The sequence below is a fragment of the Scylla paramamosain genome, chromosome 21 (assembly GCF_035594125.1).
Source record: "Scylla paramamosain isolate STU-SP2022 chromosome 21, ASM3559412v1, whole genome shotgun sequence".
Classification (NCBI taxonomy): Eukaryota; Metazoa; Arthropoda; class Malacostraca; order Decapoda; family Portunidae; genus Scylla; species Scylla paramamosain.
The window spans coordinates 2,135,302-2,152,338 of NC_087171.1; the positions used below are offsets into that span (position 1 = coordinate 2,135,302).

Consider the following 17,037-nt stretch of genomic DNA (forward strand, 5'->3'; position numbering starts at 1 on the left):
TTTTTTTTTTTTTTTTTTTTTTTTTTTTTTTAGGAGGAACACTGGCCAAGGGCAAAAAAAATCCAATAAAAAAAATGCCCACTGAAATGCCAGTCCCATAAAAGAGTCAAAGCAGTAGTCAAAAATTGATGAATAAGTGTCTTGAAACCTCCCTCTTGAAGGAATTCAAGTCATCTGTATCTTCGCCTCAAGAGATGGAGCCTGCAAGTGTGTTCTAAAAGGCCTACTTGATGTACTGAAGTACTGCCGCCCCGCCCGGCACCTGTATCTTCACCTCAAGATATGGAGCCTGCAGGTGTGTTCTAGAAGGCCTACCTGACGAGGGTGGGCGACGTGACAGTATTTATATATTTTTTTTCTTTTTATGTAGGAGGGACACTGGCCAAGGGCAACAAAAATCCAATAAAAAAAAAGCCCACTGAAATGTCAGTCCCATAAAAGGGTCCAAAGCGGTAGTGAAAAATTGAAGGATAAGTGTCTTGAAACCTCTATCTTGAAGGAATTCAAGTCATAGGAAGGTGGAAATACAGAAGCAGGCAGGGAGTTCCAGAGTTTACCAGAGAAAGGGATGAATGATTGAGAATACTGGTTAACTCTTGCGTTAGAGAGATGGACAGAATAGGGGTGAGAGAAAGAAGAAAGTCTTGTGCAGCTAGGACGCGGGAGGAGGGGAGGCATGCAGTTAGCAAGATGAGAAGAGCAGTTAGCATGAAAATAGCTGTAGAAGACAGCTAGAGATGCAACATTGTGGCGATGAGAGAGGCTGAAGACAGTCAGTTAGAGGAGAGGAGTTGATGAGACGAAAAGCTTTTGATTCCACCCTGTATAAAAGAGCAGTATGAGTGGAACCCCCCAGACATGTGAAGCATACTCCATACATGGACGGATAAGGCCTTTGTACAGAGTTAGCAACCGGGGGGATGAGAAAAACTGGCGGAGACGTCTCATAACGCTTAACTTCATAGAAGTTGTTGTAGCTAGAGATGAGATGTGAAGTTTCCAGTTCAGATTATAAGTAAAGGACAGACCGAGGATGTTCAGTGTAGAAGAGGGGTACAGTTGAGTGTCATTGAAGAAGAGGGGATAGTTGTCTGGAAGGTTGTGTCGAGTTGATAGATGGAATAATTGAGTTTTTGAGGCATTGAACAATACCAAGTTTGCTCTGCCCCAATCAGAAATTTTAGAAAGATCAGAAGTTAAGTGTTCTGTGGCTTCCCTGCGTGAAATGTTTACCTTCTGAACGGTTGGACGTCTATGAAAAGACGTGGAAAAGTGCAGGGTGGTATCATCAGCGTAGGAGTGGATAGGACAAGAGCTTTGCTTTACAAGATCATTAATGAATAATAAGAAGAGAGTGGGTGACAAGACAGAACCCTGAGGAACACCACTGTTATTAATAGACTTAGGAGAAGAACAGTGACTGCCTATCACAGCAGCAATAGAACGGTCAGAAAGGAAACTTCAGAATAAGTTACAGAGAGAAGGATAGAAGCCATAGGAGTGTAGTTTAGAAATCAAAGCTTTGTGCTAGACTCTGTCAAAAGCTTTTGATATGGCCAAGGCAACAGCAAAAGGTTCACCAAAATCTCTAAAAGAGGATGACCAAGACTCAGTAAGGAAAGCCACAAGATCACCAGTAGTAGAGCGGCCTTAACGGAACCCATACTGGCGATCAGATAGATGTTAAAGAATCTTCCTGTTGAGGAAAGATTGAAAATTTTTAGATAGGCAGGAAATCAAAGCAATAGGACGGTAGTTTGAGGGATTAGAACGGTCACCCTTTTTAGGAACAGGTTGAATGTAGGCAAACTTCCAGCAAGAAGGAAAGGTAAATGTTGACAGACAGAGCTGAAAGAATTTGACTAGGCAAGGTGCAAGCATGGAAGCACAGTTTCGTAGAACAATAGGAGGGACCCCATCAGGTCCATAAGCCTTCCAAGGGTTTAGGCCAGCAAGGGCATGGAAAGCATCATTGCAAAGAATTTTAATAGGTAGCATGAAGTAGTCAGAGGGTGGAGGAGAGGGAGAAACAAGCCCAGAATCGTCCAAGATAGAGTTTTTAGCAAAGGTCTGAGCGAAGAGTTCAGCTTTAGAAATAAATGTGATAGCAGTGGTGCCATCTGGTTGAAATAAAGGAGGGAAAGAAGAAGAAGCAAAGTTATTGGAGAATTTTTTTTTGGCTAGATGCCAGAAGTCACGAGGGGAGTTAGATCTTGAAAGGTTTTGACACTTTCTGTTAATGAAATAGTTTTTGGCTAGTTGGAGAACAGACTTAGCATGGTTCCGAGCAGAAATATAAAGTGCATGAGATTCTGGTGATGGAAGGCTTAAGTACCTTTTGTGGGCCACCTCTCTATCATGTATAGCACGAGAACAAGCTGTATTAAATCAAGGTTTAGAAGGTATAGGTCGAGAAAAAGAGTGTACGCCTCCATGCCAGACACTATCACCTCTGTTATGCGCTCAGCACACAAAGATGAGTCTCTGACATGGAAGCAGTAATCATTCAAAGGAAAATCAGCAAAATACCTCCTCAGGTCCCCCCATCTAGCAGAAGCAAAACGCCAGAGGCACCTTCGCTTTGGGGGTATCCTGAGGAGGGATTGGAGCGATAAGACAAGATACAGATATGAGATTGTGATCAGAGGAGCCCAACGGAGAAGAAAGGGTGACAGCATAAGCAGAAGGATTAGAGGTCAGGAAAAGGTCAAGAATGTTGGGCATATCTCCAAGACGGTCAGGAATACGAGTAGGGTGTTGCACCAATTGCTCTAGGTCGTGGAGGGTAGCAAAGTTGAAGGCTAGTTCAACAGGATGGTCAGTGAAGGGAGAGGAAAGCCAAAGCTGTTGGTGAACAATGAAGTCTCCAAGAATGGACTTGTCTGCAAAAAGGGAAGAGGGTCAGAATGTGCTCCACTTTGGAAATTAAATAGTCAAAGAATTTCTTATAGTCAGAGGAGTCAGGTGAAAGGTATACAGCACAGATAAATTTAGTTTGAGAGTGAATCTGTAGTTGTAGCCAGATGGTGGAAAACTCGGAAGAGTTATATATATATATATATATATATATATATATATATATATATATATATATATATATATATATATATATATATATATATATATATATATATATATATATATATATATATATATATATATATATAAGAAAATAAAAGCAAGTTTTGCATTTTGTATTTTCTTAAAGACTTTTCTTTATTTCTTAAAATAGTTCAATCCACTTTCATGTAAAAAAAAAAAAGTGACGAGAAGATAGCAGAAAGCGAATAGGTTTTGATATGATCTGGCAAGAGCCCATGAGGCAGCGTGTTTACTTGCCTCACCAAAGGTATATATATATATATATATATATATATATATATATATATATATATATATATATATATATATATATATATATATATATATATATATATATATATATATATATATATATATATATATATATATAGATAGATAGATAGATAGATAGATAGATAGATAGATAGATAGATAGACAGATAGATAGATAGATAGATAGATAGATAGATAGAGATAGATAGATAGATAGATAGATAGATAGATAGATAGATTGATAGATAGATAGATAGACAGGTAGATAGTGAAACCCCAGTTTATCGCGGTTTAGTTATCACCGGTTAACCTTTTTTTGCGTTTTTTTTCATTGGAACCTAATTATTTTTAAAATACGGAAAATCCCACTATATCACAGAAAAATTGGCTATATTTGATAAAATACAAGGTAAATCGTGGCGTGGGTTGAGGAAATACCGAGATGAAGGTTTAGGTACATTTGTATATTTGGCGGCCAGATGGAGGCAATGGCATGGTTCACACCAGCCCATCACCAGCTGTTGGCAGGCAAAGTGGCCATTAGCTGTTGTTGGTTGGTTGATTGGCTGTACAAGCAATAATTTTCGTTACCACTCTCACACCGTTTGTGGGTTGGTGTACTTAGGTTGGTGGCAGTTTGGCGTGTTCGTGTGAGTGCTGTACATTGCTGTTACTGTTGGGTAGATGGTGGCGGTGAGTGGGTTGGATGATCGTGCAAAAGCAGGTTTTGTCACCAGTCAATGTAGTGTATGGGTTGTTATCCTTCTGGTGGTGGTGGTTTGGTGTGTTATGTAAGTGTTGTAAAAACGCTCACGGTGCGTGTTCGTAATTCGCCGAGTTGGCGGTTAATCACCATTACTGCCGCAAGTGGTTTAATTAGCGGCTTAGTTTTTTCTTTTTTTTTTTTTTCTCTCTCTCTCTCTCACCTTCATCCTCTTCTTCTTTCTGAACCAGAGTCAATATATTGCAGATTTTAGTACTTCGCGGGTGCCTTTGGTACGTAACTCCGTGATGAACTGGGGGTTCATTGTATATATATATATATATATATATATATATATATATATATATATATATATATATATATATATATATATATATATATATATATATATATATATTGGTGCACACTAAACTCTTAGTGTCGTTGTAATGTCATTTATTTCAACCTGTGAAGATCATTACAATCAATATGCATTCCAAGTCAAAGCATAAACTAAGATATAAATAAAAGATCCTTAACATCAAACTTCAAGCTTGTAATATTATAGTCACATATTTCACACAATTTTAATATGTATTCAATAAATCCAAACATATCACTCACGTTGTAATCTCCGAGTTTAGTGAGAAACGATAAGGGCCATGTTCACTACCCTCCACCAATCACCTGTAGGTCCTGCCAACCTACTATACTAACTTTTATATACCTACATGGATAAAAGAAATAGTCATTTACACTAAATAACACAAGGGCCATGCGCACTACTCTCCACAAATCATTTGTAGGTCCTGGCAACGCAATACAGTTTCCTATGCTAGCATGTATAAAAGTAATAATATGACACTAAAGAACATATCATATAACCCTCACTCTAACAATCAGATACATTACCTACACTTCCCCTCGTCACGCCTGCCCAGTGCCCACACCATCCGAACATCCATCTGGCCTGCTAGTCCAGCTCCGCGTGGCCCCCTCTCCACCCAACCAACAAGACAAATGCCCAGCGACACGCGTGATAAACCACAACTAACCATCATTGTACATATGGATTATATAGTATACCAACAAGAACATATATAAAAATAGATATACAAATAAATGAACAGATATTACATACAATAGACACCAAATAGATACACAATAAAGATGTGGCGTTAAAAACAAAACATAGCTAAACACCTCTTCCGTTAACTATTATGAGTGATAATATATATATATATATATATATATATATATATATATATATATATATATATATATATATATATATATATATATATATATATATATATATATATATATATATATATATATATATATATATATATATATATATATATATATATATATATATATATATATATATATATATATATATATATATATATATATATATATATATATATATATATATATAACACGAGAGCCCGCCCCTCTCACAGCTGCCACTAATTCGGTTCAGTTTCCCTAAACTACCACCTGCGTAGTTTAGTGTAGGGCCCACATTAATTTATACAGGATCCCTCTGGTCTTCTTTAGTGACTAAACAAATGAGGGCGCCACTCTATCTTCATCTGAACACAGAGAAAGGAATAACAAAAACCGGACAGACACCGAACACCCTTCACTTGCCGGGAAAGAATCGTGCAATCATGTTCTAGCGGCCATAGCTATGACAAAGGACAAAACAACTATGAGGTTTATAATTTTCTGTGAGCTACCACCCTCTAGAGACAAAACCACCTACCCTCATAAAACTTTACATCCTTCTGTGGAACAGTAATATTTACAGCCTCCCAGAAGACAGACCAATGCCACCCAGAAATGGTAAAGCCTGGGTAGGGAGTAAGAACTAGTGCACAACTGAGAATCTCTATAATCTCTGGGTCCAAAGCTCTCAACAGAATTCTGAATTCCAGTAACATTTAACAGCACGAACAACAAAAGATCAAGTACAAGACAAAAGACAGGGACGAACAAGGGAACTCCCTGTCACCACGAGTACAACTGGCACAACACTCAGTCAAACACCTATGACTAGTGTTTCACCTACTTGATCGGCAGGGCTCTGGCTGCCACAAACTCATATAAAATGCTGACTAATAAGTCCCCTCTAATGTATTGTTGTGAACGCCCCTTTCAGCCTTCAGGCGCAGTCAGGCACACACTTACCACTGTAGCAACCCAGGGCTGTCAGCACACACAACAGGGATCCACAGCTGCTGTCACTGCTGGGTTCGTTTGGACTCGACAGACTACCAAGAGAGGGAAGGGCAACAAAACAGTATCTTACTGGCACTTCTGTCTTTATTACCTACACAGAACAGCACTACAGGACATGAGGCACACTAACATGCTACAGTACAAGTAAGGCTCACACCAGCAGGCATCACTCAGCAAAGTGTCTATAGCACTGGGTAGCACGTCCCACCTTACATTACAGTGGCACAGAACAGCACACTACAGAGTCACAGCTCGCCAACACCGTCGCACAACTGTCTCCTCCAGTAGTCCATGCCATAACAGACCACGCAGGTGTCACACATGCACCTCAGCGTCAGGTACTTACTGTCTTAGACTGCCAGGGCACACAACCTCACAGCATGCTTTGGAACAGAGTCATGTAGTGGCAGCAGCGGAGGACACCTAGCGTCTTAGTTTAACACAAGGGGAGCATATTGCAGACTGTTGGTCAGGTGTTGCGTAGGTGGATAGTGGCCACTATCTCTTTCAGGGGCCACCACAACTTCTTATATAAGGTTGGTCCCTCTGTGATTGTCCAGCACACTGCTGCTCTCCTGACTAATCACCTTCCATGCCACTTCCAGGTTGCCCCAGCTTGCAGCTTCTGCACCATTGCCAACGCCTAATTTCGTTACTTGGTGACACAGTGCTACCAACATCACTACCACACTACAACAATATATATATATATATATATATATATATATATATATATATATATATATATATATATATATATATATATATATATATATATATATATATATATATATATATATATATATATATATATATATATATATATATATATATATATATATATATATATATGTGTGTGTGTGTGTGTGTGTGTGTGTGTGTGTGTGTGTGTGTGTGTGTATTGTATTGTTGCTAGCAGTTGAAGCTTATGTAATATTGTGGGGACAAAGTACTGGTACAGAGTTGGGATATATATATATATATATATATATATATATATATATATATATATATATATATATATATATATATATATATATATATATATATATATATATATATATATATATATATATATATATATATATATATATATATATATATATATATATATATATATATATATATATATATATATATATATATATATATATAAGATTGAATATATGTAAATAAAAGTATTATGTCTCTATATTATGAACATAGAAAATAGCTACTCGATCCTAAATAATTGGTATATAGGTGCTAAATTTATAGTAAAACAAAATGCCACATCTCAAACCTGTGAGGTGCAAGTTGTATGTATTAATACAATACATAAATATATAACACTTCAATCTTAACTTAAATTAATTTATTATATTGCTCACAAGACATCTTCTTAAAACATCTTTTCATTCTGTGTACTTTTATACACACCGGCCATGTTATGTATTTCTACATACCATTTGAAAAAAATAAAAAAAATCATGCACCCTGCGGTGCACCATGCACACAGGTTTACTCACATTGATCTAAATATAGATATGGACTACTAGCAATAGCACGTAGTATTGATATACCCTTGATTCAGATGATGATGCCTGTGATTCTTGGTCATCATGTCGAGTAGAGAAGGCACTGCAGGAACTGGCTAATATTGCCGCCCTTCCATCCTGCCCATGTGTGTACCCAGCCGAGCTTCCCTACCAGCCTCGTATTTACGACAGAACTCATGAGATCAGCTTCAAGTAGGTTTTACATTTACAAACTAAACTGCAATGTCACTAAGTTGTAAGATCTTCATAATCATCAAAATATGTTTGACAAGTGTCTCCACACGCTGCTAATTCTTTCTAACAGCTTGTGATAAAGGAAGAACAAGAGCAGGGTGTTCCATTCACCATGATACTCTAGAGCAAAACCAATCAATCAATAATGTGGCACTGGAGCATGACATGTTGTTTCAGGTGGGTGATCGTGAGCCGTGAGAGGGAGAGGTTGGATGTGTACCACCGTGGGGCACAGCACTGCATCCGATCCCACGTCACAGCAGCCTCCCTTGCCTCCCAAACATGTTGCTATGACGGGTACACTGAAAGTCATTTTTCCTACTTGTTCATCTGATTACTTTTGTGTTGACAGATGTATTCCCATTAGTACCGGAGGTTTTTGTTTGCAATTTCAAGTGCTGGGCACTGCAAACGAAAATGCACCTCTGCAAATGCAAATCCATTTTGATCTATGATTCTGTATTAACAAAAGCGAAAGCAACTTACTTTTACCCCTCTTTAGCAGCACAGCATCAGTTTGATTTAATTTTGGCAGCGAAAAGATTCTAGCTACTGTACCTACATTTAGGATTTTTTTCTTTCATAATCAAGGAGTTGAAAATCATCTACGCTTTATAGTCTCGTCCACTTTAATTAGATTTTCATTAACTTTTCCGATTAAGAAGAGGTGGTGATTTTATGAAGTTTGAAAATTGCAATATTTGTTGTAACTACCTATATTATAAATGGATATGAAACTTCATTTTTGACAAAATACACATTTTGTTATATCAGTAAGCATATTGATGGTCTGTTCTGACTAAAATAAAAAAAAAGACAAGTATATATTTACGGTCAAGTTTACGTTTATACAACCACGAATGTGTGGAACATTTGCCGCAAACGCAAATTTGCAAATGTAATTTCGCCTACATTCTGGTTGATGGTAGTGTTCATTGTTGATGTTTGGAGACAGAGACAGAGACAGAGAGAGAGAGAGAGAGAGAGAGAGAGAGAGAGAGAGAGAGAGAGAGAGGGGGGGGGGTCGGTTTTGGGGGATGAAGGATATTGCTAAAATACTGCCGCTCAGAAACCGTGCAACCTTCAAATAGATGCAGTGTGATCAAGACTACTTTTGCCGTTTCTCTAGACTCTAGAGCAGAGGTTCTCAAACTTTATTGCTTAGTGGCGCACTAATGATATATCTTTGACTCTGAAGGCGCATCAGTTCTACATTCACGTGTAGTGTATACTTATCCATGAAAATTACGCGGTGCACAGTTTGAGAATCTTTGCTCTAAAGTGAGGGGGTTGGCACCATGCACAAGTCTCCTACAGTTGTTTCTGTTATTTGCATCTTCCTCTTTTACTCAGTCTTTTACAGTTCCACTTCAATTCCATCCTTTCATCTCACTCTTTGTCTTCCCTTCGATCTTTTTCCCTCAACTGGTTTTCTCCAGGTTTTTTTTTTTTTAATAATTTTATCACTTTCCTAATGAATTCCACTTCTGCTCTCCTTCAAGACTGGTGAAAGTTATTACCTTAACCACTGAGCCACCCTCAGCATGCCACACTGATGTCTAATTAAAGTTGGGTTTACATGGGGCAATTTTTTCCTCCCGGCTAACTCCGCCCTCCCGGAATTGCCGGCAGGTTTCAGCCGGAAGTATTCACATGATCGATAGTAGACGCTGTCTCGCTGCATCAAAACAAACAATCAAGATGGAGTCCTCTGAGAAGCTGGCTGCTGTAGACATGACTTTGCTGTGCTTGAACAAAAAGCAAAAGAAGAAATGGTTGTCGACTCGTTCCTGGCTAGCGAGAAGGAATACAAGAAGTGTTTGTTACAAACTCTTGCAAGAACTAAGCTTATGCAGAGTCTCTTTTGTGTACTTGGGTTCTTCGGGATCCCACAGATACCTATTCTCCTTTACATATTCCAATAAAAAAAACTTTCAAATGCACAGGTCCACACAATTTCCATACCACTGCTCATGATATGCACTATAGTAGAGTACGCAACTCCACGAAGGCTTTCACCTTCACATCACCAGATGATGTTAACCAGGAGCGTGCAACTTTTTGAGAGCGAGGGCTGGATGAGAATATCATGAGCACCCCATGGGCCACATTGCAAAATGAGAACACAAAAGAGACTTCTTACAAGAATTTTATTTGAAAACATACAGATCAGTGAGATGGATGGTTCTGCTTGCCATGAAGAGTTGATTGAATGATGGATGATGCGGATAACAGAAGGATATCGTTGAGGTAACGATCGGAGAGCTGGGAGAGTAGACGAGACTTTGTGTACTTCATTTTAGAGAAGAGTTGTTCGCAACTGTAGGTGCTGCCAAACACAGCCACAATGTGCTGAACATGTGTAATATATTTTGAAAAGGGAGAACGAGATCGCGAAAGAAAGACAGTGGAGAGGAAGTACGGAACTTCGCCTTCAGTTCATCGTTGTAATGCAGCTCCACCAGTTCCATCTGCAGGTGGGCAGGGAGGTCATCCACTGGGAAGTCAAAGGGGTCAGTGATCAGCATGACTTCCACAGCCAGTAACCTGACCGCTGCAAAGCAGTAGGTAAACTCCTCCCGCAGAGAAGCGATGGAGAAGCGACGACACCAACACAAGTGTCCAGATCCATGTCTTCAGGAAAACAAGCAGCAAGGTGAAGAAAATGTATAAATTGACCAGCAGTCAACTGAGCCTCCAATAAACGCAATTTGACCTCTAAGGCAGTAATGTAAGCATGACTGTGTGTCACGAGGATGTCTTTGTCTTGCAACATCATGTTGAGAGCGTTAAGGTGAATAGTGATGTCCGTCAGTAGGGCCAGACAAGCAAGCCGTCATGGGTCGGAGATGTAATCACAGTGGTGGGAAGTTCTTCTGATGGAGATCTCTTGTTGCAGCTCACACACACGGGACAACATGGCCCCATGAATCAGCCAACAGACCTCCTCATAGTGTGCATTAACCTCGTCCATCATTGCCTGGAACTGGCGATGGTTAAGGTTGCAGGAGAGGATGGAGTCAACGACCTTCACCACAACAGACATGATACTTGTATCAACAAGGCTGGCAAACTTGGCACACAGTGCTTCTTGGTGGACAATGCAGTGCACCTTGTTGATAGATTGGGTGTATTCTGCCGTTTCACAATGGCATAATAGCAGAGAAGCAGCTCCTTTCTTCTCTCCTGTCACACACGCGAGACAGGAGAGTGCTGCTCAACATATTGGAACACGGTATCAAAGATGTCTTTTCCACTGGTTGTGCCACGCAGCGGGAAAAGCTGGAGAACTCCTCACATACCTGGAAGTCAGCAGTGACCACGGATGAAATCGGTCAGCTGGGCTGTGCTTTTTGTGTCGGTGCTTTCATCAAGAGCGAGAGAGACGGTGACTAAGGTTGAGCAGCGAGTCTTTAACATCTCATGTTCGACATGCATGTTGTCTAACATCTCGATCCGAAGACGAACGGTGCACGGTGAAAAGTACACTTTCTCAAAGGCAGAACGCCGCTCTCGACAGATGGAATTATAGCCACAAGACACTCCTTGATGAAGTCCCCGTCCGAGAATGGCTTCATCCAGTGAGCAATGAGGCAGGAGACTGCAACTGGTGTGTGTCACCTCGTCGGCCTAAACAGTCTGCTTGCAGAAGACTGGAATGCATTTCTCCAGGATGCCAGTCAGTTTAGTGATGGTGTCTTGCCTCTCGACAGCAGACATCGATGCATAGTTCCATGTTCTGTCCCCTGTCTCCCAGTGGCAGTGCATGTTTAATTGAAGACAGCTACAGATCTAAGGCAGATGAGGCATTGGGCCTTTCCAAAATGCCCAATGAAGAAGAAGCACTTTTCCCTCCAGTTAGGCTGAAGACATGACACTCAAGATCCATTTTACTCTTCTTAGTAGACATGATGACCAGAATATGAAAACTCCCATAAAGTTCCTACTTTGGTGGGTATGGGAAATTATGGCAACATGTATGAGCTAGTAGGTTAAGATATCAATATATCTATTAACTTAAAAAGTACTATGTATAACACAATAATTAAAACAAAATACATTTCACGCAACAAATGTGTACCCTCCTTAAGAGTAACACATACCTCTCTTCAATACAGAAATCCTATAGACACTGGCTTCATGCACTGGCAGAATAGCGGAAAAAATTATATCACGTGAGGGGAGTGCCGAGATGCCAGATAGCATCTGCCATTCGCGGCTTGTATGCCGCCGGTTAAGAATTTTATTTATTTGTTTATTTATATATTTATTTATTTTTATGGGGGTTCAGGATACATATATAATTGTAAAATAAATATATATATTTGCTGCAGTTTGTCTTGATTTGCATTAAAGTGTTTGATATAAAAAATAAATAAATAAATAAATAAACAAAGACAATAAGAAACAAGCTTTCTGTGCAATGTTGCACATTAAAGATACCCTGAGATCCTATTAAAAAAAAAAAAAAAGTCGCAGGTAGGGCTTAACGGGGCGGACTCCCAGACAGTGAGCCGGATGCTACTACGCCTTTGTGGGCCGTATCCGCAGGTTCCCTGCTACTGTATGCAAACAAACCAATTCTGCGTCTGTTTTCCAAAATTTTAATAAGTAAATTCAAATATTTTCTTAATCGTATATAATGGTAAAAACATTTTCCAACGCTATTCTTTTTATTTAAAATTTTATATTAAAAAGCTGTTTTCAATTGGAGATATCACACGACTTGTATACACTGTTCACAATCGTTAGTGGCACAAGCCCCTCCCTCACCGCGGAGCTTGGCGGGCCCTGGATGATATCGCCATAAGGTGGTGGTGTTCCGAGGTGTGGCGGAAGATTTGACATTGTTTCGGTGACTCGATAAACACTACCGGACACCTGCCCCTCCCAACAGTGGTCTACCATTCACGTGTTACTGCTAATCCATCGAGTCCCACATACAGGCCGTCTCTCTCTCTCTCTCTCTCTCTCTCTCTCTCTCTCTCTCTCTCTCTCTCTCTCTCTCTCTCTCTCTGCTTTAAATATATATATATATATATATATATATATATATATATATATATATATATATATATATATATATATATATATATATATATATATATATATATATATATATATATATATATATATATATATATATATATAATTCATCTTTTAATTTCATTAAGAAAAAGCAATAACAAATATCCGTTCCGCGTAGTCAGAGACAGCAGAGACAGTAGCCAGTCCCTTCTGCCTCGTCCTGCTCTACCCAGTTAACATAAGAACCTAAGAACAAGAAATAAGGGAAGCTGCAAGAAGCGACCAAGCTTACATGTGGCAGTCACTGTATGAAATATACCTATTTCCATCTATCATCCCCATCCATAAACCTGTCTAATCTTCTCTTAAAGCTCCCTAATGCCCTAGCACTAACAACATGATTACTGAGACCGTTCCACTCATCTACCACTCTATTTGAGAATCAATTTCTCCCTATCTCTTTCCTAAACCTAAATTTTTAAGCTTGAACCCGTTATTTCTTGTTCTATCCTGGTTGCTAATCCTAAGAATTTTGCTTACATCCCCCTTGTTATAACCCTTATACCAATTAAAGACTTCTATCAGGTCCCCTCTTAACCTACGTCTCTCTAAGGAATGTAAATTTATCAGCTTCAGTCTCGCCTAGTAAGGAATACTCCTCATCCCCTGTATCCTTTTATTCATTCTCATCGGTACTGATTCTAATAGGCCTATATTTTTCCTGTAATGTGGGGACCAGAACTGCACAGCGTAGTCTAGATGAGGTCTGACCAGCGCCAAGTATAACTTTAATATTACTTCGGGCCTTCTACTTTTAACACTCCTAAAAATTAATCCTAATACCCTATTTGCCCTGTTTCTGGCATTGTTTTCCTAGACAGAGTTCAGAGCTAACTATAACTCCTAAATCTTTCTCGTACCCTGTCCCTACTAGAGTTTCGTTGTTTAATGTGTACCTAATGTACGGGTTTCCTCTACCTACGCTTAAGTACTTTGCATTTGTTGATATTAAACTGCATTTGCCATCTGTCCGTCCACTCATTCATCCTATCTAAATTTGTTTGCAAGGCGATGGCATCCGATTTTGACCTAATCAATCTAACTATCTTTGTGTCATCCGCAAATTTACTAACATCACTACTAATTCCACTATCCAAGTCAATGATATATAATAAAAAGAACAATGGCCCTAATACTGATTCCTGTGGCAGCCCACTAATTACATGACCCCACTCGGATTTAGAGCCATTTATTACAACTCTGTCGCCTGTCGCTTAGCCATGACCTTATCCAGCCTAATTAAATAACACCCTCCCATCTATCCCTTGTGCCATAATCTTTCTCAGGAGGCTTTGATGGGGTACCTTGTCAAATGCTTTACTAAAGTGCAGATATAAAGGCGGGATTCCACCGAGGCAACATTTTGGCAACATGTGGCATGCTACATTGCCGCATGGGCTAAGTGTGTTTCAACCAGTTCAACAGAAGGCAACATGTAGCTGTGTGTCATGTTGCCATGTTGCCTGACGCATGCGACAAGATTTAGCCTGTTGCCTAGTGTTGAACGCCTTCCCACCAGTCGCGGGAAGGATTCCGTGTTGAAAGGCAACAAGAAGAATTGGTCACAAGAAAAAAAAAACGGTAGAATTCATAGAAAAGTATAAAAAAAAAACTTGCAGTTCTGTGGGATATACGCTTGCAAGAATACAAGAACAATCAGGATAAATTAGATGCACTGTGGGGATTAGCTGCTAAATTTAATTGTGACGTGGAGATGCTGAAGAAAAAGATCAAGAATTTGCGTACAGCTTTTCGCCATGAACATAAAAGCCTAACCCCCCAAAAAATCTGGATCTTCTCCCATCAAGAGAAGCAAGTGGTTTGCTATAATAATTAATGATAATAATAATAATAATAATAATAATAATAATTATTATTATTATTATTATTATTATTATTATTATTATTATTATTATTATTATTATTATTATTATTATCATTATCATTATTATTTTTATTATTATTATTATTATTATTATTATTATTATTATTATTATTATTATTATTATTATTATTATCATAAGGTGTTTTAGTAGTAGTAGTAATAGTTCTCTATATACACTGAAGTAAACTTACCTTAACTACATCTTTTAGTGCTTCGATGATTGCTTGGCAAACCTCCGGCACAGTCCTTGATATAGTTGGTTCGGAAATTCTGAAGAGGTACGTGAGAGATTTGTAGCTGTCTCCGGTTGCTAAGAAACGCAATGTTACTAGAAGTTTCATTTTAGCTTCCTGATAATTAGTGTCACTCTTCCTGATTCTGGGAGAAACTTTGTTGAGAAGATAATTAAAATCCTCCACACTCATCCTTGAAAAGTCCTAGAACAAGGATTGGTCATCAGACATTAACTTTTCAAAAAATTAATTTTGATCAGTGCTACTGCTCATAAATAGTTCTTTCTTCCACCACCGGTGCTTTCTTTTAGTTTTTTTACGAACATTGCGCAATACTAGATATGCAGCAGCAGCAACCGTCTGCTGAGACATCGCGGTGCCAACTGGCTTAGTTTTTCTTGAATTGGTGGAAAAGATTTTGTGGTATTCAACTGGCAACATAGCATGTAGCATGCTACAAGCAACAATGATGTCGCCTTATCGCAGGCAACATGTCTTCTTGTTGAAAGCCGCATTCAACATATTTGTTGAAAGCCAGTCAAGTCGCATGCTACATGTTGCCTATGTTGCCTTGGTGGAATCCCGCCTATTAAGATGTCATAACTATCATCATTATTTACTGCCTCGTACACTTTACTGTAAAAACTTAACAAGTTTGTCAGGCAAGACTTCCCCCTTCGTGAAGCCATGCTGTGACTGATTTATCAGGTTATGTTTGTCTAAATGTTCCCTAATGTTCCTCACTATTGACTCCATTATTTTACCCATTACTGAAGTTAAGCTGACAGATTTATAATTAGACGCTAAAGTTTTATCTCCTTTCTTAAAGATGGGTACTACATTAGCCTGCCTCCATATTACTGGTACCTCACCTGACTCAAGTGATTTCCTAAAGACAGAAACTAACGGCTCACTAATAACCTCGGGCTCACTAATAACCTCAGTTGCCGCCTGTCCCTTTTCCTTACCCTTTGTTTCTTTTCTTTTTTTTTCTATTTCGTATCTCTGCTCCTTCTCCAGACATCCTCTCTCTCTCTCTCTCTCTCTCTCTCTCTCTCTCTCTCTCTCTCTCTCTCTCTCTCTCTCTCTCTGTGTGTGTGTGTGTGTGTGTGTGTGTGTGTGTGTGTGTGTGTGGTCGTTTAGGACATTAACGCAAGTGAGGCCGCTCCTCTTCCCATGCCTCAGGTGAGCGGTGTGATCCATTCAGTGACGTTGCCATTCATTGTCGCAATGGAAACATTCTTGAGACATTATAATCATATAGTTCTTGCATATATTTTTTTTTATTTTCAAAGCAGAAAGAAAAAAACATACTGATCAGGTATTACAACTAATGGATAAAACATAGTGTCAACAATGTAAAGCGTGCTTGACCAGTCATCAGTGACCCACCCTGTCGGCCCAGGGCAAGCCACAGGTCTGGCCGGCTGAGGTTTATGGTCCCACTGAGCATCAACGCTGGTCCGGCCGTTCTCTTTCCCATGTCTCAGGTGAGGTGTTGGATGTTTGCAGTCCAGGTGTCCCTAAGCACCTCGAGATGACTAATATCATTCTCTCGGCCGCCCAGAAATTTATAAGCCTATATATTCCTCACTCCGTGTCTTCTCACCAAGTGCTACTGACTTGCTATTGTGTTCAAGTAATAAGACATTTATTATAGACGGTGAAGGAATGGTTTTCATGTATTGAAAGCAAATAGTTTGTGAGTTGGTAAAGAAACAATGAAGCACCGTAAAATGCACGCTTTCCGCTAAA

General features: G+C 39.1%; 1 protein-coding gene and 1 long non-coding RNA gene across 2 annotated transcripts in view; both read left to right on the plus strand.

Annotated features, from left to right (window-relative positions):
• The window catches only part of LOC135110822 (uncharacterized), a 107,492-nt gene extending 99,454 nt beyond the window's left edge, over positions 1–8,038 (plus strand). The window contains exon 6 of the mRNA XM_064023393.1: positions 7,878–8,038. Within this exon, the coding sequence (XP_063879463.1) occupies positions 7,878–8,038 (161 nt within the window). The remainder of the gene's footprint in view (positions 1–7,877) is intronic.
• A 220-nt stretch (positions 8,039–8,258) lies between these two features.
• The window catches only part of LOC135110853 (uncharacterized), a 54,739-nt gene continuing 45,960 nt past the window's right edge, over positions 8,259–17,037 (plus strand). Inside the window, exon 1 of the long non-coding RNA XR_010273464.1 lies at positions 8,259–8,373. This is a non-coding gene — a long non-coding RNA (uncharacterized LOC135110853). The remainder of the gene's footprint in view (positions 8,374–17,037) is intronic.